The sequence below is a fragment of the Scomber japonicus genome, chromosome 17, assembly GCF_027409825.1.
Source record: "Scomber japonicus isolate fScoJap1 chromosome 17, fScoJap1.pri, whole genome shotgun sequence".
NCBI lineage: Eukaryota > Metazoa > Chordata > Actinopteri > Scombriformes > Scombridae > Scomber > Scomber japonicus.
This window is the reverse complement of record NC_070594.1, coordinates 19,470,208-19,493,778: the sequence shown is the minus strand read 5'-3', so window position 1 is coordinate 19,493,778 and position 23,571 is coordinate 19,470,208. Positions and strand designations below refer to the sequence as shown.

General features: G+C 42.1%; 1 protein-coding gene across 1 annotated transcript; it reads left to right on the top strand.

Annotated features, from left to right (window-relative positions):
• Positions 1-539: 539 nt before the first annotated feature.
• Positions 540-23,427, top strand: LOC128376846 (pleckstrin homology domain-containing family G member 1). Its single transcript, XM_053336700.1, has 17 exons — positions 540-612; positions 1,079-1,653; positions 6,428-6,528; positions 7,596-7,665; positions 12,378-12,424; positions 14,083-14,233; positions 14,737-14,868; positions 15,502-15,684; positions 15,779-15,874; positions 16,249-16,335; positions 16,623-16,656; positions 16,798-16,890; positions 16,979-17,040; positions 17,695-17,886; positions 18,016-18,135; positions 18,221-20,060; positions 20,313-23,427. Exons 1-17 carry the CDS (start codon positions 540-542, stop codon positions 21,314-21,316), a joined length of 4,860 nt encoding a protein of 1,619 aa, XP_053192675.1. The 3' UTR covers positions 21,317-23,427.
• The last annotated feature ends 144 nt before the right edge of the window (positions 23,428-23,571 follow it).

Below are 23,571 nucleotides of genomic sequence, written 5' to 3'. Positions count from 1 at the left end.
ATTTGAATTTTAATGGCTCTGTGTGTGACATTCAAGCATTAACAAATCATCAAGTCATTAGATTCTGAGAAGAAAGGTTATATTTTACACATATTACAATATAAAAGTTTATATACTTAAATTTTGTACTTATGTACTTATATTTTGCTTGAGTGTACTAATGACGCCTATTGCATGCCTGTCTTGGAAGAGGGATCCCTCCTCTGTTGCTCTTTCTGAGGTTTTGGCCATTTGAATTTTCCCAATTATTAAGTTTTTATTATGTTTTTTTGTCCTTCATCCAAATTGAACGTCTCAGAATAGTAGGGGTTTCAATCCAAACAATGATAAAACTGACAGTTTCAATGTAGCAACATTATAATGACAGGCCGCAAAAGCATGTATTGTATTTGCGGTTGAAATATGTTAAAGATGTTGATTGTCTAGACGGCAGACTTATTTGTTTACAGTAATTACATGATGTCATCTTGAATAATATGACAGCCATATATTTAAAATTGCAATAAGCAGAGTTTGTTTTGACTGCATTCAGATTTACAATGGCAGTAAGTCACAGCAACACAAAGGGCTGCATCGGTGTTGGTGTGGTACTACATGTTGGCACAAATGAAGGTGGGCAGTTTATGGTCCTCAGAGAAAGCATTGTATAACTTTTAAAGCTGTTATTTTTGTATAATGGCCACAATCTCTTGTTTCCTGTATTTCATTGCTTGCATGGGTGACAATGAATTTGGTTTGTTGGTATGATGCCTTGCTTGATGGTGCTAGATGGTTACTGAAAAATATGCAGCACCATTAGTGTGCAACATTTCACAATGTGTAGGTATCCATTAGTTTTAAATGACTTATCACATGATATTTCGTGCTAGCAGTCCACGTTGCGGTAAACAACATCGCTTCGCCTTTATGGGTCTTTCTCTAAGCTGTTCCCCAGTATACTTTGTGCTCACAGGGGTACCCAAATTGAGACTGCGCCATCTGGTGGCATTAATAATTACAGTTACGTTTTACTACGTAGCTACATATATGACATGAAACTAATTAACGGAAATTCTTGTCTTTCTCATTTTCTTTCTAGATGATTATAACTACCTGCCTGATGCGTTACCTCCTCTTCCTGAAGTCCCGGACTCCGGCTCAGTCCTGAGTTCCGTTGACATACCAGTCCGCTGCCTCCGCAACCCTGCCTTCCGCCACGCCTCCACGCGCTACTGCTCCGCCCACAGCATGGACTCCTCCCCTGACAGTGCCGAAAGGCCCATCAGCTACAGCTCCACCTCCTCCTCTGCCTCCTCCCGGGACAGTCACTGTTCGCTGGGCAGCCGCTCCACCCTTGTCCCCACCCCTCACTGTAACCCGGTCACCACAGATCGGGACTCCGGGGCGATTAGGTTGGAGCTGGTTCCGGCCCGGCAGCTGGGATGTGGAGAGGAAGACGACAGAAATGACAGAGGGATGGACAAAGAAAGGGGGCCAGGGAGGCAGAGCAGTGGCCAGACTCCAACAGAACATTCGGAGCCTGAGCTGAGCCTGGACAAAGGAGGAGAGCGGACTGATCAGGTACAGGGACCCAGGACGTATGTGGACCGGGTGGTGCAGGAGATACTTGACACAGAGAGAACCTATGTCCAGGACCTGCGAAGCATTGTAGAGGTAAGGAGCAAAAATCCACAACAGTATGACTTTGTTATTAAATACAACCTGTTTCAGAAATTGGGAGCAGAAGGATTCTACATATGGTCAGGACTTCAAAGGAATACACATGCACATTTGGCAGGATATCAAATGCTGAGGAAGGCCTTGAATGAGTTTGTGCTTTTCTGAACTAGATCAGTTCCAACTGTGAAGTATCAGCTTTCACTCAGGATGTTTGTGTGAAATTAAATGATGAGGATAAGGAATAATCATGATTGTTTCCTGAAGAATCCTGAAGACTGTTTACGTCTGGGTGTGAGGTATTTAAAATCAGTGGTTCCCAACTTTTTTTTTTTTTAGCTTGTGACCCTTTAAAAAAGCACGCCTGAGACAATAAACATGGTCATTTTCATTGCAGAAATATTTCCTATCCCATTAATCATCTCACAAGCCCTCGGATTTATCTTGCAGCCTTAAGTGGAGGGTGTGGACCCCAAGGTCGGAAACCACTGTTTCAAATCAATAAATAGAAACAGAAATCAGAGTAGGAGATAATGGTTTCAAACTTCTCAAGGTCCTACCAAACAAACAACAAAGTTACAGAACTGAAATGTTTACCAAAAATCTCCATGAGCACTAGCTGATCCAGTTGAGGTCTAAGCAGCAGTGGCACATCATGAAGTGTTTCAGTCCAGCGACCTTGGCCTTTTCAGAAATACAGGGCTTTAAATCACCAGATAACACACATCCTTTCCGTCTTTGTGGTTTTCCTCACACACACGTGACACACACAGAGCTTGTTGCCTGCTGGGAACCTTCAATACAATAAGGTCACCTGCGCTTGCAGGCAGGGTTTGGCCGAGTTACACGACACCGGTGCCTTTGTGCAGCAGGCACAGGCACACATTCAAAACTTTAGAGGTGTGCATGCACACGCATGTAAGCACACACACATACTGTATGCACACACACTCAGACAAATAGACTCTTTTTTTGAGGTTGGCTTTGAACTGAAAGGATACACATTGCCCCTAGTCAGCGCTTTGGTAGATTTGTTTAGGACTGGGAGTTTGTATCAAAGGTTGCTTTCCTTTCTCTCTCCCTCTTTGTTTCTCTGACTAACTATAAAAATGTGCAGTGCAGATGCGATGTGTGTTTTGCATTTGCATTCTGCAGCTTCATTTAAATTGTGTTGTGAAATGACAAAATGTTTGTAAGGAATATCTTGTATTTTGCATTTGTGCATGATCTGTTCAGTGTTTGTGTTTGTGTTGAAACTTTGCTCTCCTTCTGACATATCTCCTTTCTTAGCAAAGCTTTTCTCCCCCAGTCTATCCTGTCTGCTTAAGGGCCAGTGTGAGTGTTTGTAAATGTATGAGTCTGTTATTGGGGTTATAAAGGGTCATAAGGTGGATGACTGTTGTCAAACGAAAACAGGAAATTCGTATTCCTCAAGAGACGGGATAAGCAGAGGGAATGAGGTTTAGATTTTGTGGTTTTGGCCTGTCACCCCTGATTGATGTCCCACCCTGTCCTGCTCCTCCTTTCTTTCCTCCCTTGCAGGAGGTGAGGAAAAGGGATAGAGAGAGAGGAAGATAGGAAAGGGGATTTAGTTCTGAGATAACAATGTCTAAAGTAGGTTAGGAAAACACTGAACAGAGCTTAAACACTGCACTTAGCAACTCTCTACTGCTTGTACTCTGCAGACCAACTCTCTGCATTTGCGAAGCAGACCACCCAGCTGTGGAAGACCACACTTACATGGCAGGACTGCTCATTTTTCTTTGGAAAAGACACATGCATTTAGGCTTTCTTCACCCCTTTAATGACATTTCCAATGAGTGCACAGAGGATGGATTGCACTGATTGTATCTGTGTGAATGGAGCTTTGACAGTTTACCTATTCTGTGGAGTAAACTCCAGCTGCTGGACACCATAAGCACAGCATCTATTATCAGCACTGTCCTGTGTGAGCTGGTCCTACAACCCCTCTTTTCCATAATCCTTTTACCCATGCTGCTTCCTGCAAAGGAAGAGGGTGTGACAGCCTCAACACAAATATTTACTCAGACTCTCCTGGGCTCACCTGTGTTTCATCTGTCAGCAGTGGTGTGGCGTACTGGTCGACACAAACTCATACCCTGCCCGTGTGCAAACTGTTAGATTACTTACATGTGCAGTCTGTCAGTTTTTGTGAGATATAATGCATTTCTGTGTGTGAAGGCTGTTTGGTGTTTGTCAGTTCTGCGTGATCAACCCTACTTTACTTGATCGGCAAGTGTAATGCGGCCAATCCCTCATCCGCAAACAACCTCAAAGACAAAGCTCTGATCTTGCTTTCCGTCCTCCTTTTTCCAGGCCATTTGAAGTTGGCTAGGAATTTGGAAATAAACTCTGAGCATCAGTCGACTCGCAGAAATACTCAGAGTAATGAGATTTGGATGTTTACACTGGGCATTGTCTGGAGGACAGACTTCCTACTGCAGTGCAGAGTGAGGGGTGTTTTTCGTGTGTACTTGAGGAGGTTAATGGTTAACACAAGAAAGTATCAAGTTTGTACATGTTGTGTCTGATGCTTAGCAGGGAGTGTACCTTGAGAGATGTGTGTGTGTGTGTGTGTGTGCGGGTGTGTGGGTGTGTGTGTGTCTAAATGAACGCTGCCCATTGTTGAGCTCCGTCAGCATGATGAGTGAATGGGTCAAGCCGGGTCAGATCCGTGACCCTGTGGCTAATAAAGCATCACCTTACACATTACCTCCGATAGTCAACAAAATATAAACATGACCCCATGACATGACCTCCAAGACATAACCACCAACCAGCCCGTTAGCGTGATTTCCAGTATTATTCCGAAGTCAAATCCTAAAAAGTAAAATCTTGCCTTAAAGCTCTTGTTGAATATCTTGGAGGACTCTCACTCCCTCGTAGTTTGAACGAATGATTCCATCCTCTAAGTTAAGATTGTACTCTTTCTATTTCTATATCCTTCCTTTTGCCTAACAAAACACAGTTTAATGGATTGCTGCTAAGGCTGAGGCACATTATAATTTACTCATAATTTACTCATAATAATGGCTAAATAACTAAATCAGTACAGGGAACAGAAACCACAGCAGCAGACTTGAATGAAGCAAGCAGACTAAAGAGAGTGAGCAGCAATTTTCTCTCTCTTCTTGTTGATCTCTCTTAAAAACACTCATAAAAACAGTGTCCTGTGTGCTGAAATGAGCAGTGGGTGTGTGTTTGTACATGTTTAGGGCAACCTGCTTCTTTTCTTAGTGTTGTAATGTCTGTCCTGCCCACTTGCAGACTGTGGTCTAGTTTGTAATGGTGTAATTTTAAACTGTAATAGTGCTGCCACCAGTATGCTTCCTCCTCCTGAACCCCTTTTCCGCTTCTAGTTTAAATACAGCTGCATGGATGCATTTGCACGACTGTTATGTAACTGTATTGTATGCTTGGATTAAGGGTGGCAACTTATTATTAAATAATTTGCCTGGAGGGAACAGATACTGTCAGTGCGTAAGCCATCTGTCAGTGAGACGATAAAAGACGCAAAGAGCAGAGAGACCAACATTGACTTTTCTGTCTTATGTGTGTGTTGTCTGATTCATATCTCAATTTGTATTTACTCTAACTGTAATTACAGGTCATGGAGTACAAACAGAATATAATTGAATAATGATGAAACAAAGGTAACCAATGGGAAGTGTAAAAACAAAAAGTAATACCAGCCTACAGCACTAGATAGTACTTTACTGATCTCTCAAACACAGCACAGTGCCTGCTGCCTGCACAAAAAGAATAAACTAATCCTTAAAAAAAGAGATAATTTAAAAGGTAATAACCATTAGTGCCCATGCTACTGAGAGTGCTTCCTGTCTGTCTTTCTCCACCTCACTTTCTTTCTGCGGGGCAGACTACAAGCTGAGGCTGGTGTTTAATCACATGGAGTTGTATCCACAAGTCTTCACTAACAACAGTGATGGAAGCTGTGATAAGAGACAGGGACTTAAATCTTCTTGACTACCTGTTTCTCAACAAGGACTCATGTTAAACCTGTGTTCCCCAGCACTGGCCTGTCTTACTGGCTTAAAAAGCTGTCTACAGAAAACATGAATGCAAGTATTAAGCAGTGCAGATGGATAGTTATTATCTACTGGTTTATACCGAGGTTTTAAAGTACAGTTTTAATCTCTCTCTTGAAATTGTTTGCAAAGAACGGTTGTCAATAATTTAGCTCAGATTATTATGTGTCTAGGACTAGAGCACATCCAAGAATGATATAAAAAATTGACTTCTTTTTAGAGCCGGATTGGTGGTTTTGAGTGGAATATATATAGCCTGTGAGAAACCAAATCTCCCTCTGGACAATTAAGACTATCCATCAATGCTTTCTGTTTCAGCCTGTTAAAGGGTTGTCACGTAACCCAAACATGGTCATATTTGTTTCTCTGGACCAAAATCTCCAAAACCACCTTTCTAAAAAAACATAAATTGTACTTATCATGATTTATTTCCATGACTCTTTAAATGGAATAATTACTAAACTAATGTAGTTGACAAAATGTAAAAATTCTCACACTTACAGAGCTTGATTATGTATAGACACTCTCTGGCCAAAGTGGTGCAAAGTGGAGTCAAGTGAACCAAGGGTGAACAGAGCTTTGTGGGCATAATGTGTGTGTGTGTGTATGCCGAGGCTGGTGCCAATCAAGATGTCAAATCCTGTATAATAGATCCTCTTTCATCAATGTTCTTTCTCTCTCTCTCTCTCTCTTTCTCTCTGCAGGACTACTTCCAGTGTATCTCTAACCAGTCTCGGCTGGCCTTGAGCTCCGAGGATAAAGGCTCTTTATTCGGCAACATCCAGGACATCTTCCACTTTAACAGGTATAATACACACAGAGAGGTACACTCTTGAGTCTCAAATATAAAGACTTGAGACTTGACCATTGTGAGAGTTGACTTATTAGAGACTAAAGACATTCAAGTCTCACGTTTTTCAATCAGAGAGATCTTGCATAACCACATGACTTAGGAAAATTCAGCTTTTCTAAAATCTATTATTGACACAGCTCTGAAAACAAAATGTTCAAACACCCTGCTATTGTAATGGCCAGCAATTTGTGTTTGAAGACTTGCTTTTGAGGACTTCTCCTCAAGAACTGGAAATGTGACTTTGACTTCAAACTTGACTCACATTTTTCACGACTGACAAGAGACTCAACTTGGACTTGGCGGAGGTTTTAAAAGCGGCTCGGGCTAAACATAAATAGACTCTTGTGTCTACTAGTGAAACTGTGCTGAGCCACCTGTTGATATCTGGGAAGGGCGTTGTTGTAGCAGTCAGGTGTGTGTGTGTGTGTGTGTGTGTGTGTGTGTGTGTGTAATCAATCCCTGTCTGCATATTTGTCTCCTCCGGCTCCGCTCTAAACTCTGTGTGTGTCTGTGTGTGTGTGTGTGTGTGTGTGTGTGTTCTTTGTTCAGACGAGATGGCTAGTTGTGTGTCAGCCATGGTGGTCCGGAGACACAAACATTTTCTTCCACCTATTCATTTATCAGCTGCTGTGTGCAGACAAACTGGCCAGTAAAAAAGGAAGCATAAAAGCAGTTTTAAAGCAGTCACAATGACCTCATGCTTTAGCCATGAAACAATAACTTCTACCAGTGACCTTTTTTTCTCTTCACACACACACACACAACTGTACACGGGAGTTGCCCGTTTGAATTCATGGAAGTTTCTCATTTGTTCAGAAGCAAATGCCCTAAGACCTAATTTCTGTACCCAGGGCGACTCCCGAAATTCACTACAATTGTTTGGAACAATGAATACTGGGAGAGTTTTTATATGTTAACATGTATGTGTGTGATTGATGGAGAAAAACAGAATATTGTACACCAGTGTGCACATTTTAAAATCAAATGCTGATTTCTCTGAGCGCTGCTGTTTGTTTCAGGGACTTGCTTCACGACCTCGAGAAGTGTAACGCCGACCCTGTGGCCATCGCTGACTGCTTCGTATCCAAGGTAAAGATTTTTACCCCCACCTCTCCTCTCCCCTCCCCTCATCTGTCTCCTTTGCCTACACACAAACTCCTATCCCGCTTGTTGAAACCTGTCCAAACAGCTGGTTCAGACACATGCACACATAGATACACTTTGGGCAGAAAATAAGGAACAGGCAATGTGCTAATATTAGAGTTATGTTCCAAAAAATCTCATGTAGAGGCTGCATACAGGCAACGGAACATAGCATTATTTTGGTAGCTGGAATGTCAGTTTTAGGTGCAACAGGAGGAAGAAGAAGAGGAGGAGGAGGAGGAGGAGGAGGAGGAGGAGGAGAAGGAACGAGGACAACTAAAGAGGAATTTTAAGCACTGTCCAAATATGTAATCACCTTTTACTGGAAAAGCAGGAGGGAGATAATAGTCATCAAGAAAAAAACTGGACTCAGCATCTTTGGTTAAAGTATCACTGCTCCCACTATGTGTGCGTTTCAGCTTTTATTCCTCTCCCATCCATACCCATGACATGATTATGCGCGATTATGTCCCATGGTAATGCGCCACATTCCAGCACTTCCTCTAAAAGCACTTTACATTCCCTCCCGACCCTACTGCAATTACACCCAATACCACAGAGCAACTGTCCTGACCATGTATGAAAAAACAAATTACATTCTGCGTCACAGACTCCCAAAAAAACAGCAGCTGTTGTTGGGATAAACCAGTTTTATTGCAGGCCACAGCACCACTCTGCATAATTAAGTGAGAGCCATAAACAAATAGACCTGCTGACATCTTGTAACTGGCTGATTAATGTTATAGATAGAATGTGTTAACAGATAATTCCACAGAAAAGAAGCAGGTTAGTGATCTTTATCTGCCCTTGACTTGAGGTAATTTGAGCTGAATTGTTTGTTGTTGACAGGTATTCTTCAGTTTAGTGCAATATGTATAAAAACAGTAAAACATCCTTATGGTTGTGGGTTAAATTGGGCCAGAGCTAGCTGAAAGTAAATCTCTGCCCCCTTAGGTCCAAATCACATCCTGCCTGGAGCCTCCTGCTTCAGATGAATTCCCTCTCATGAGACTGGTACTCATGCTGCAGATGTCCATTTAAAAACATTAGGACTATTCCCAGTTTTTACTGGAACAAGCTCTCGACTTGCTGCCGGCAAGTCCTGCCCCGCACTCACATACCTGTGTGTTTCACAGCAACGTGCATAAAATCACTTTTTACTGCAATTCTTCTGGCTAAAAAGTTTCCACAACACACAAACGACCCTCAGTTAGTCAAAATACATAAATACAGTTTAGATATATTGATGTCGAGATGCTTCGCAATGGTTTCCCAAGGGTTTCAGAAGCACATGAAACCCTGTAGCATATTTAACTGCTATTGAAAGTTTAACATGGCTGTGATTTAATAAAAAACAAAAACAAAAAAATTATAAATCTGACTATTATGTGTGTTTGTTGTGTCAAATTTAAGCTGATGAGTATTTATTTTAATCCAAACAGAACTGACCGAACCACTTCTACACAACCTACAAAGACATCGTGTTTCTGAGAGTTTAAGTTTACTCTTAATCTTTAAAAATAGCAGTTTGCAAAAATAATCTCTCTACAAGGTCCATTAGCTGTCTATCGGAGCTTTTGATCATATCAGGCAGTCTTCCTAAGTAAATGAAAATGTCATGGAAATGTAGATGTTCAAAATAATTTTTCTTTCTTGACTTTGTTCAGCATGATGACTCTTTTAAATGCTCAGAACAAAAACATTTACAATTCCATGAGAAATGGACAAACTTCATGTGCTTGGGAAGATTGTGTGATACGATCAAACCACACAGTCTATAGATCAAATGCTCCAGAGGACAGCTACTAATGGACCTTGTGGTGAGATGTTTTGACAGTCTTGTTTCTCTAAATGGTTCATTACATTCCCTTATAGTATATTATTCATGTCATATTTTAAATAGTTCCAGTTTTTTGACATCTACATGGCTGTTGATCGTGAACGCTTGATTTTCCTGTGTCCACATGTTTTTCAGTGTGTGGGAATACCTGTATTAGTATGTTTATGTGTGAGTTTTAAGTGTCTGTATCTTTAACTCTGTGTTGTATATATTTGTCAGTGAGTAAGTTTAATACAGCCGCATGAGTGCTGGGTCAGGAGTCAGCCCACCTCCTGGAAACATTTAGTCACAGCTGACCATCACAGCCCTTAGCATTGAGACATCCAAGGACTAACTTCTGTGTGTGTCTGTGTGAGTGTATATGAGTGCATCTTGATCATTTCACAGGCTGACTTCTGGTAAAAGGGTTGTAACCAGAACAGTAACCAGAGTTCTTTTGTAATGCTGAAGGTTAGTCATAGCTGCTAAGAATAACACAAAACCTTATTTTCACTATCTGCTGTGAAATGCTCAAACACACAGAGAACTAATACTTTTCTGGTCACCGAAGCCAAGAATCACAACCCGGCTCAGTGTTTTAAGAAGAGACAAATCTAATTGTAAATCTCTTGCCTCTCTCTTAGATAATTGGCTACCTGCTCTCCAAACTGTGCAATGTGTTGACTAAGCTTTAGACCATTTTATGAGTTGCTACATGCTGACTGAAGCACAGAGAACACAATTACAACAAGACCTAAAGCCTTTTTTAGCCCCTAGTGATCTATGGGGTTCAGTGCTTACAAGATGACTCACTGTGACCAGTTCGGTCTCGACAAATCAGTATAAAAACAAAACCTGCTGCTTTATTACTTTGTGATTAAAATGATGAGTGGGTGCTGATGCAACTAGAGCAGTCATTCATATTTCATATAATTTGCTCTTGGTACTAGGATATTTTTTATCTTCATCATGCAACATTTGGATATAGTGATTACATGAATTTAGTATAGTTTGCATATAGGGAAGTATAGTATAGATGTGGATTATTCCAGGGTCTGCTGGTTTCCTGGTTCAAAGAGTGTGTGCAGACGTGTGTGTGTTTCCATGTCAGTGTGTTGTGTCTGTGTTAAGTCCTCTTGTGCCCGCATTCAAGCTCTGCCCAAGTTTGTATTCCATATAAGCATTTATGTATCATGTGGTCTTGTGTTCATAGTGCAAAGGAATATTAAAAGTGTGTGTTAGTGTGTGTCATCAGAAATCGATGGTGGCACATCTGGTTGTGTTTAGGCCTGGTCTGTGGCGGCAGACTGCCGGAGACGAGGAGGAGAGCTCTGCTCTTCAATTTAGAACGGTTCCCACAGAGCACCTCGGGCTAACAAATCATGAGAGACTGTGTGTGTGTGTGTGTGTGTGTGTGTGTGCGTGCTTGTGTCTGTGTGTGTATTTTCACCTCTTATTGGCTGTACATTCAGTGAGATGCATTGTTTGTGTCCATGTAGGTAGATGGAATTAGAAATAGAAATGTATATTTACCTTTAGCAACATAACATTCAGATACATCCATACTTGGTTTACTATGAGTCACATGTAGGATGTCCAAAATGCTGCATGTCTGTAAGTGTTTTGTACATTATGAACTAGGACAGACTTCTGTCATCTGCCCTGCGTGTTTATGATGGAGCTTCCTGATAGCTGTCCGCATCCTGAGACCCCCGTTTGTGTTTATGGACATAAATAGATTTCAATTAGACTCTGATGTTGTGCAACAGCTAGGGGTTCATCTTGAGGCCTGCAAGAGAGTGAGATGAGAGGGAGAGAGAAGGAATGCAAGAATATGAAAGAGAAGAAAATTAGATGAATGTCCATAGAATGCATAGATGGCATGAAAAATGTGTCACGGAATTAGAAATCAGGAGACAGTATTGAGAGAAAAAGAAGTTTCTTAGAGCAAAGAGAACGAAGTTAATTCCAGCTTTGATAAGTCATGCCATCTCTGATGTCTTTGATGTTCAGAGAAGCATGCAAGGTGGGCAAAGTCTCAATTAAAGGGGCGGCGATGAGGTATGAGGGGATATTTAATCCGAGCGCTCAGGGCTGTCGGGATCAACAGAGACTTAAAAGCCAGGACACAGGCTAATCATAAGCTACAGGGTTGACTTTCAATTAGTAGCAGTGAGTGGAGGAGAGAGGATGCCTTGTCTTTGGGCTCAGAGTGTGTAGAGCTGTAAACATGACACAGTTGGCCACTCATCTACACTGTAATGACCTACAGCAGATACAGTATAGGCAGTGAAGGTGGATAAATCTTGAGCTGTAAAGGCTGCATCAATGGTTCTCTATGTTAATGTACTATATAGCAGGTATATTTAACTTTATTGGTACTCATTTTGCAAACAGTGCTGCTGTGCTGTGACATTTATACTGTTATAGGCATTCATTGGTTTCATATCATTTATGAATGATGCAAAATTTCCACAGGAGGCTCTCAAAACTTGCTTTGGTAGTTATCCAAATATAAAGTGTCTGGAATGGGCCTTTAATTAGTGTTACTGTAATGACATTAAGGCAAACCACCAAAGATTAATAGAAAATACCGTCAAGGATGCATCCTTCTACTTTTCCCCCTAAATTGTTAGTTTTCTATTACACGCCAAAATGCATTACAAAGAATGACTGTATATTGAAATATGGGAATATATGCTTTTTTATTTAAATTGTGAAATTATTAACTGCTACACTCTCAAATGTGCCTGTTAAGACAAGTCTTCAGTTACTCCTTTAATTGTTTCCTGTTACATAAATGTATCAACTAATTTGTCTTCTTTGTTGTGTTTTCCAGAGTGAAGAATTCCATATTTACACCCAGTACTGCACCAACTACCCACGGTAAGTCAGTCACTGTCTGTCTCTTTGTGTGTGTTTGTTGTCACTACTCCTGCATAGGAGACAGTGAGTATACTGTCTACTGTACAAAATCCTCCCGTCGTCCTTGTCATCCTATCCTGATCTCATCCTCATATACCTTCTTCCCAGCGTCTCACATAACTCCATTGTGTATGTCGATCAATGCGTTGCCCTTTTTCTCCTCCCTGACAAACTGACACGTTCTATAGAAGCCACCTCAGCAGGAGTCAAAGTGTCTACCGGCGGTTGTGCCTCAGGGCCTCTTTACCTCCCTCCTCCTCTCCTTCTTGCTTTCTGTCTTTTATTGACAGAGTTACAGCTTACACACTGACAGATAGGGTATTATAGTTGTCACCTTATCATACCTAATGCTGTTAATGTTTTATTCTGCTTTGTATGAGTGTGGTCCTATGGGACGCCTTTGCGGATACCTTCAGTGGAAAGTGTGTGTGATTGAATGGGCTGAAATGTGAGGCTCTAATTCATGCCAAGATGCACTGCACCAACCAAACACACCTCCTCTGGCTACCATTTTTCCTCCCACAGTGTACAATAACGCATGTGGGTGTGAAACAATTTACAAGCTAATGATGACTAATTGAATACTGATTGTGCATGTATGCCTGAGAAAGAGACAGTGTTGTGTGAAGGGGCTATTGTCAACTAGTTGAGATAGACCTTCTCCCTCATCCACACCACAGCTGGTGACCCACAACCAAGGTCAAACATGACAGCCAAACACACACACGCGCTCACACATGGGAGACACTCGCACGTAGATACACGCGGCACACAGGCACACACGCACACATATAGGCTGCAGATGTATCACGGTCATGCTGAGCTCTAAGGTCGGGTTTCCTCCAGAACAATGTGAGGCCTGTGTGGAGCTGCACTGGAATTTAGACATGCAGACATGCACATGCATGCGTGCGTGCACGCACACACACACACACACAAACACACACGCACGCAGAAGAAAGAGACAAGTTTGGGGCAACTCACAAGTGTCTTTCTCTGTCATTTTCCGCTGCACAGTGCGTGCACACAAACACACACACACACACACACACACACATACACACACACACACACACAGCCTCCACTTGTTGGTGAAAAAGGCTCTTTATTCCCCAGTAGGTCACAGAGAAACCCAGCTCAACTGACATGTAAATTGGAGGCTGACAAGGTTGTACAGTTCAGCAGTTTTAGTAGAAAATGCACCAAACTCTGCTTTATTCTGCATGGAATCATTATTCAGTGTGAGATTAGGATCTGGTATGGGGAGTTGGATGAAAATCTTAAGCAATCATCATGCACCATTCAAATAATCCTTTCCTGGTCTTTCAGATTGTTTTATTATATATGTTAATAAAACTATCAAATTCATGTTACTAAGTACAATTAGGATTGGCTCATTAATTTAATATTGTAAAATTACAACAAAACATGATCATATGATCCAATTCCATTGAAAGCCAATAATGATTATTTAAATTACTGCCCAGGCCATGGGGGAAAATTTCCAATTTTTGGTAATGTCGGTCAGGGCATACATTACAACTCTCATTTGTCATCCTGTCAAATTATGGTTAACTACACATCCCTGATATCTTATTCGCTGTGTTTTGTCTCCACAGGTCGGTGGCTGTGCTAACCGAGTGCATGAGGAACAAGGCGTTGGCCAAGTTTTTCCGCGAGCGCCAGGAATCTCTGAGTCACTCCTTACCCCTAGGCTCCTACCTGCTCAAGCCAGTGCAGAGGATCCTCAAGTACCATCTACTGCTGCATGTACGTCTTTTGTCTCTCACTCAAACACACACTTATACACATGCATAAAAAATGATTCTTTACCCACAGAAATGCAAGCACAGGCAACCACTTGTAAGTGCACAGGACATACACTCTCAATGGCGCACAAACAAACAAGATGTGTTTAAAAAAAAAAAAAAAATCTATACGACTGCAAATGGTTAAGTAGCAGCAATTCTGACTCGGCTCCCCATGACAGTTTCCATTGGAGAAGCCAAATGTTTTGACATATGTTGCCCAGTATGTATGTTCCTGAGCATGAGCGCCTGTAAATTCATAGCTTACATGTGCTTTCACCACAGTGCATGTAGGAATGTGTGTTTATTTGCAGAAACACTCATGGATGCATGTAAGCGGGTATCCCTTTACACGTGGTCCTCCTGAACATGCTTATGTAAAGTGTGTGGCTATTTACATATGTTTGTGCAAGTGCTAACCCTCAACATGTTTGTGTGTGCTGCCTGTGTACATGTGCTGTGCAGGAGATAGCCAACCACATGGAGAAGGACACGGAGACCTATGAGGTTGTCCAGGAGGCCATAGACACCATGCAGAGAGTGGCCTGGCACATCAATGATATGAAGAGGAAGCACGAGCATGCTGTTAGGTTACAGGTACGACAAATGAACACACACATAATAAGAAGGATGAATGATTGAGAAAATAGGTTAGTCTATTTAGGACTGTCAGTGTCCCACTTGAACAAAACCTTTCCAGAATCCATTACATTTTTCTGAGTGTGTGATCTCCTCCGTGATGTATCCTGCACACTTTCCATGTCTCTCATCGTTCCTTAAACTAAAACAGACACGGCCTGTTTCAAGGTTTTTTCCAGGAGCCAGTTCTTTTATTGTTCTGCAGAACAGTTATGTGAAGGTTTGAATCAGCCAGGGCTCTGATCATCTTCACGTCTTACACAAGTCTCTGCATTTTCCACTGGGCTAATGATGGCCTTGCATAAGGACACATAAAAGGGAAGCTTGTTTCTTTTATCAGCTGGGAGCCAGAATGGTCAGATGAATTCAGTAATGTGTGTGGAAGTGTTCAGAGTTCAGAGTCTGGAGCAAAGATTGGGGTGCAGATAGAAGTGGGAGTTTTTTTAACCATTTTTACTGTCAAGTCTATGTTCCTCTATCTAGTAGTGTATAAAATCTAATGTTCTCACATGGGATATTTTTGTGATTGCACAATCTTGACACACATGTATTCAACTCTGCTCACTCTCTGTATTTGCTTGCTCGCTGCAGGAAATCCAGAGCCTGCTGACCAACTGGAAGGGCCCCGATCTGATTGGCTACGGAGAGCTGGTTCTTGAAGGAACGTTTCGTCTGCAGCGAGCCAAGAACGAGAGAACTCTCTTCCTGTTTGACAAGCTTCTGCTCATTACCAAGAAACGAGAAGAAACCTACACATACAAGGCTCACATCCTGGTCAGTCACGCTACTCTTAACCATGACATGTCCCAAAGAGACACTTGACTTAAAAACAGTATTTTTAACATGACTTCCTACCTGTCCATTGCAGTGCTGTAACCTGATGCTGGTGGAAGTTATTCCTAAAGAGCCCCTGAGCTTCAGTGTGTTTCACTACAAGAACCCCAAACTGCAGCACACAGTCCAGGTACATTGCATGACAAAGGTCCAAGATGTTGTAATTATATGTTTGGGTTAAACCGTGGAGCTACCAGCAACATTGAGCAAGACAGCAATCACAAATTGTGACGATTATTTGCAGGTGCCTGATTGTTTTGTAGGTTGTCCAGGCTTAGCTCAGGGAGTTGCTCAGACATGTTGAGTGTTCAGATGTTAATGCAGGCCATTGTTGTTACCTAAACACTGTGTTTTTGACAAGCACTGAAAGAGAAAAGATAATCTGTGTGACGTAAGAAAGCTGCGCTCCAAATGTTTTGAGGGTTTATCCCAACCTTCTCAACTGGCTTTTAAAATACATGTCTGATTTTATCTTCCTTAAGATGTTTTGTACTCTGCCTTCAGGCCAAATCCCAGCAAGACAAGCGCATGTGGATCTTACACCTCAAGAGACTCATACTTGAAAACCACCCTGCCAAAATCCCTGCCAAGGTAAGAGCATCTCGTCTCCTGACGACTCCCTCCCTGTTCACTTACACAGACTTTGAACGAGATGTGTTGGACATGTCACAACCTCTCGAAAATTAGGATTTCTCTCCAGAGGTGAAGGTCATTGAGAAGGTTCACTGTGATTACGTAAAGGGACTGCTTGTGAAGTGCAATCATTTTTTTAAACAGTTGACTGTCAAGACTGTGATGTGGCGCCACCTAGTGTCAAACCTTGTCTTGATCCTTTTAGTAAACCTAATTTTTCTCTCCTTTTATTACTTCAATTCTAGGCCAAGCAAGCCATTTTGGAGATGGATGCAATGCGTAAGTGTACATGGCATTTGTGTTGGAATATAAATATGGCAATAATGTAGTCATATTCTACAATGCTATATTGAAATGTTTTCTTTTTCTTTTCTTTTTTTTCGTCTTCATTGTGTAACATCTCTCCCTTCATTTCTACAGATCATCCTGGATTTCATTACAGCCCTGATGGTGACAAGAAGGATTCCTCTCAAACTAAGGAGGGCCCTACCCCTCGTAGAGGACGCCGAAAAGGTGAGAAGTATAGAAGATACTAAATTTAAGAAATAAACATACCAGACAGAACATTCACAATTCATATTTTATTTTTTTGTCTTCTCAGAACCTCTATCCAAATTACTGAAGACTGCCAAGCAGAATGCTGCCAACACCGATGGTGAAAAGGTGAGTGATGACCAGAGATGATGAACAGTTTAAAGGATTTTTTCACGTGTCAAGTCTGTCTTAAAACAGTATTCAGTTATTCAAATGAACATTTTTCTTGATGTAATCATTCCTCCTGTTCATATTAACCATTAACAGATCACTTCCTGATGTGCTGCCAATGTAAATGATGCTAGACAAAATCCACAGTTGTCCCTCTGTGCAGAAAGTTGAAAGTTTTATCTGAACCTAATATGAAGCTTTAGCTGTCCCAAGTTAGTCAAATCAAGTAGGTATCTTTCAACATTATATTTCATCTATCTTTTTGTTACTGTATTTCCACTGCTGCTAAACAGGGAAACAATGTCTGTGAAAACACAAAGAAGTTATTTTATAATAAAAAGACTTGAAAGATATCTACTTGATTCTAAATTGAATTAATTTAGACTGCTAAAGCCTCATATTGACTTCATATATGTTTTTAAATAAAATTTTGCGACAACTGCAGATTTTGTCCCCCATCACTTTCAATTAAATGTATTTGAAGTGGATCTTTTTGGCACCTGACTGAAAAATGGTTAGCCTATCCTTGAAGGTTAAGGTGTAAGATAACTCACAAACAAACCAACACTTACAGAAGTTAACCTTTCAACTTGAACACTTGCCCCTCTACAGCGGACAAGTCTGGGCGCCACCCTGCTCTCTCCCATGTCCCAGCTGGCTCTGGGCACAATAGGTCGCAGCCGCAGCCTCATCAACCAATCACAGGAATCTCTGGACCCTGGTGATCACTATGACCACAGTGACAGGGAGGAAGGGGAGGAGCCACATCAGCAAGACGCTGACGATGAGGATGATAGTGGTCTGGTAAGTTTAAACTGACCAAAAGACTTGATTAATTAAACATTAATTAACAATCATTTATTCATGTTGGTGCAGTGTTGATTCCTCATTCATATATTTTCTTGTTAATAAGTTTTGTAACTCTGCATTCAGGGAGGTGGAAAGAGGCTGCGAGTACCTGGCAAAAGCAGCAGGAAGAGGCTGAATCCACAAGCATCTGTAGATAGTATAGATCAATGGAAAACCTTCAACATGAGTCCTTCAGACCTACAGGTATGGTGTCGATTCAAAGCTGCAGAGTGGTAACTGAGAAATTAATTATGACACGACAAGTAATCTCTGCTGTTCTTTCCATCAGAGAGCCAGAGAATCCCTCGTAAGGGAAGGAAGTCACCACCCGCCGCTTCTCAGGACACCTAATGTGACGGAGGAACCTCCAGACTCCCCTGTTCCCTCTGTAATAGTGACAGAAAGTGACCATTCTGTGAGGAACATTTGGGCAGACCACCGGGCTCGTAGGGCCATGTTCCCCACCAGACAGCGAACCATGCAGCCTGATGACGAGGACGAGGACATCTACCAGATGTTTGTTCCCACAGAGCAAAGTGGACCAGAACCAGAGACTCCCACAGAGAGGTCAGAAGCCACCTTGTCACCCAGGACAGCTCGGCCCTGCAGCTGGCATGTCGAACAGGTGCCCACTGTGCAGATTGACCCTCCACCCAGTGGGAGCAGAGTCCTACGGAGGGCGAGCAGTGCAGGGGAGAAGGCTACAGAGACTCAGCAGAGTCCTGATGATGACCAGTCCGGTCACAGCAACCTGGAAGTGATTCACACTGAATCATCCAGCAATGACATATCTGGATCCTCCTCAACTGAGCAGCTGACAATAGATGATATTGAAAATGTATATGACAACATTAGCTTTGAGGACCTAAAGAGCATGGGCCTTATCAGAAGAGACCCAGAGGAATCCCAGTCACGGAATGAGACTTTTTCACTTGCACAGGGTTCCCAGGGCCAGGCAGCAAGGGCACCAAATGCTTCAGAGGTTCCAAGGGTCACTGAGCCTATCATCGAACCAGACAGTTCCTCTGAGAGCAACCGGTCCTCCACACAGGAAGGGAAGCCATTTGGGACATGTGAACTCAAGATAGTGGAGGAGAACATCTATGACACCATCTGTTTTAGGGAGCCCCCATCAAAAGAGCTCAAAGGCATGAATGAAGGCAATAAATTAAAACAAGAGAGAGACAGTCTGCTGGCCTCAGAACAAGATCTGACTGGAAGCATTGGAGGGTTTGTATCCGAGGAGAGCCTACGCTTCGGAGAGTATGAAGGACCATCCTCCCATCTTGCTCTGTGTTCTTCAGAACCAGATTATTCCTCCTCATCTGCTTCTGAGACTTTCTCCCAGCGCTCGCAGAAAGGGGATAAGATGTCAGAGCAAGTTGACGAAATCTGGAATGACTTGGAAAACTACATCAAGAACAATGAGAAGAAAGCTGACCGTTTGCCTGCTGCCTTCCCAGTTAATGGCAGTGAGTCACCAAAGAAGAAGACCTCCTCAGTCAAAAACAGTCCTACAAAGAGGGCCCAAGCAGCCAGCCCTCCAGCTAAGAGTCCCCCAGCACAGAAACCTCCACCTGTAAGCTCCACACCATCATTCACCATCCCAGTCATTAACCTCCCTGACCTCCAAAGTGAAGGCACCACTGAAGAAGAAAGCCACAGCCCTTCTCCTTCTTCACGCCCACTGCCGGTCACCCCAGAACCCCTCCCAGGCACAGTGAAGAGCATTCGTAACAGACTGGCTCGCCTCAGCAGCGGCAGCTTCCGCCTAGAGGACGATGACCTAGTGGAGCTTCCTCCAAGAAATACCCCTCAGAAGGACAATCCCATCAAGGATCTCCACAGCTTGTTTCCAGGAGAGTTGGCAGGTCTCGACTCACCGCTGGCCTCCTCTTCCCTCCTGTTGGGTGAGTCCGTGGACTTCTCCTTGGATCTGATGGACAAAAACAAGAGTCGGGTGTTCCTGATGGCACGGCAATATAGCCAGAAGATTAAGAAAGCCAACCAGCTGCTGCGCATGAGGAGCATGGATCCTGGAGATTCTTGTACCCGGGCAAGAGCTGAGAAGAAGCAGAAAGACCTGGCAGCCATCTTAGAGGAAAAGAAACAAGGGGGAGCTGCAATAGGTAAGGCAAATATTTAGCTCTGAAAAGATCATTTCTAACTCTAGCATTGTTGACTAGCCAATACCTGAAGCGCTTAATAAGGTCACTATCGGTACCAATAACAGTCCTTAGACATGACTGTACATTGTTAGATTTTTTACATTGTAACTTTTTTAAGACTAAGTTGGGATGTTTTTACATTTAAGAATAAGACAAAAAATAAAATTATACCTTACTCACACCCTCTTTTCATCCTCTGTTTTCCCTCTCCAGGTGCAAGGATAGCAGAGTACTCCCAGCTCTATGACCAGGTAATGTTTAAGGATTCTTCCGGTCTAGCTGGTCAGACCTCTGCTACCCCACACCACAGCCATCCAGGGCTTCCTTCCTCTCCGTCCATGCCTGAGACCTCCCTGGAGGAGGACTGGCTCCACTCCACCTACAGCAATGGAGAGCTCTCCAGCTTCATCTCATCCAGTGAGGTGGGGGGCACTCGTGCATCTTCCACCCCTCAGCGCAGACTCACCTCCGCCTGCTCCATCCCCTCTCTAAAGAACCTCCCTCCCTCTCCAACCACCCCACCATCGCAGAGATGGAGCTCGTCCATGTCGGTGCCAAGTGAGAAAGAGGAACATGTGTACAGTTCCATTAAGAGACATCCTTCCTTTAATGCTCCGTCTTTGCCCACTTCAAAGTCTACCCCATCTAGTCAATGTCAGTCTGTCAGCTCACTGAGCAACCTCCAGGAGAAGAACAACCAGGCTGGATTCAGATGTAATGGACCCACTGATCAATCCACAGACAGACTCCATGGCCCCAGCCTGGGCCGGGTTGGTCGGCAGAGCAGCCTCCCAGAGAGGTCTACCCAGGGACAGTCAGACCTCACTTTACATGACGGCCAGCATGTGGTGGTCCTGAACCGGGCGTCTGCACTGAGCATACTCTCCGCCACCCAGAACTACCTGGCCAACTTTAAGGACAACGGGGAAGATGACGATGACTATGTAGAGATCCGCTCTGAGGACGAAATTGAGCAGGAGCAGGACAGGTTGGGGCAACGAAGTGGTAGCTCGGCAACCCTTTCCAACCAGAATCGGGGTCTTGTCCATTCCCAGAGTTTGCCATGCACACCAGTGCATTCCTGCGAGCGGCTGAGGTCTCTGGAGCATGAGAATCTGGAGAAGTACCTATGGAGTGAGCCACGGGAGAGCCAACCAACTATCGTCCAGTCTCTGAGGGATAAGTTTCAGTGTCTGAGCTCTAGTAGCTTTGCCTGAGTCTACATGCCGACTGAAAGCCAAATATATATTAACCTACAGCATATTGCAACAAAAGGGACACTGCTGCTTTGCCTTGGATGCCCTTCATCTACTCCAACATCGTAGACCACAAATAAAAACAAATATTACACCAACATTACACATCTTAGATCAAAAACCAGTGTCTTTGATTTCAAGCATATGTGTAACACAACATATGTGAATACTTATATTTTCTGTTACAGTGCTTCAGAGTAAAACACATAAGAGGTTACTATTAAAGGTCAAAATGCCATTTCAAATCCTGCATGTGAGCTGCCTTAGCACTTCCAGGTTCAAACAGCCTTCTTGTGTATGTTTCAAAGAGTGGTGATCTAGTGCAGGGGAAGTTAAAAAGAAGAAATCAAAGTAAAAATGTTCTCAGTTGTTTGTAAAGGCATTTGTTGTGACTGAATGGTTTTTAATATTCAAAGGAATTCAAACACTTTTATTGCTTTACTTGCCAGTCTTATAGAGATCATTTGAGTCTTGTGAATTACAGACAGAGGACTTGTGCCAATAACTGCCAAGATAAAGATAGTCCAGATATATGATACCAATTATAAGAAATAGAATATTTTCTGTGCACAACATCTCAAACCGAAGTACAAGCATTAAAGATCTGACGATCTTTGGAGGATCTTGACTTCCCATGTCAAGCTCTGTCTTTTAATTTGCTATTAAGGTTATTTTAACTGCATTTTCAGAACTACAGTAGTTAATCTGAACCTGTATAGGAAAGGTGAACCACAATGGTGGCTAGTGTTTTTAATTGTGCTTACACTATCAAACAGTTGGAACAAGCAGCTTTACACATTTGCAGTCTAGATTTGCTACTCAGGCTAGATTGTCACTTTTAACAGCTTTTTAGCATAAATTTAACAAAAAGGATGCAACTGTAAAGAGAACATGTCGGCTATTACAAAATCCAATAGGTTAAGTATAACTAGGCTTAGACCCGTAAGTCTGTTTGAAGTTATTGCATTTCACTCTACCAACTTTGACATCAATAGGGTATTGTGCTTTAAAATCAAGAAGAAGATGCTGATATTTTAGATCATCTTTAAGAAAACTGTAGGACTTCATATTTATTTTGAATCTGTGAGCAGGTCTGAAATGTTTTTACATGTAATGGTCTGGGGGCATCCATCGTTTTTTTAAAAATCTTACCAATTTGAATCTGTTTTAAAGAGGGACCACGAAGGAGAGCATTAAGGAGAGTTAGTTAAAAGACTACAGTACTGTATTTGGTGTACATTTGCTGTTTTTTTTAGTTTTTTTTTTACTCTAATGGATAGCCAGCTGTTTGTTTACTTTAAGTTATGGGACACTCCCAGCGGTCACACTACTGATATTTCATCCACAGTCACAGAAATATGTTGGAAATTACGGTCAGCTAGTTTTCAGTCACATCAAAAAGTTTCATACAGCACAATTGTTTTTTGTTCCCTTGAAGCAACCCCAGTGTTCACTGCGCACACTTGTTGAAATTTTTTTTCACTTAATGTGTTGTATTTATTTGATAGCATCCCTATGATATTGCCCCATATCACTATTCCTTCATGCCACAGGCAGGCTGTAAATGAAAGTTAAAGTTATTTATTAAAAGATGGTTTTATTCAGATTCAGGTGCGCTCACAAAATTTGAATCAAATACTGTGAATATTTTCAGAAAAAGGTAGTTTTTCTATCGCGCACTGCTTAATGCAAGTTCCAAATCACAATAACCACATTAAAGTTGAACACACAGTCTACTGTTCATATCAGGAAATATGCATTTAAAAAAAAAAAAGTTAGGATTATGAAGTATGTTTTGTTTTGTTTCCCCCCATTGTACATTTGTGTCCTCGATTTCACTGGTGGGGATTATCAAGTCTTCATTGACTCTTTTTTGCACTTTTCTGTCTTTTTTAAACGTTTTATTTGTAAACACTTTGTAAAGATGTACATTTTAGGAAAGTTATTCTTGTATGCCATAGGTATGCTTTATAATGCTTTAATGTTTAAGTTAAGTGTACTGTATTTTTTTAACGGCCTAGTTGTCATTGCTCAACAAAATGTACTGGAGGTAATAAATTCAAATTAAACTCGTCTTTGTGTTTTTGTTGTTATCATTGATTAAAGAAGTCACCACATTCATTAATCAAGTACAAACAATGAACCTGAAAAATACATCAAAATCTGAGATCATGTCAATCTTTGTAAACTTTAAAGGCTGAAAGCAATGTTTAGCT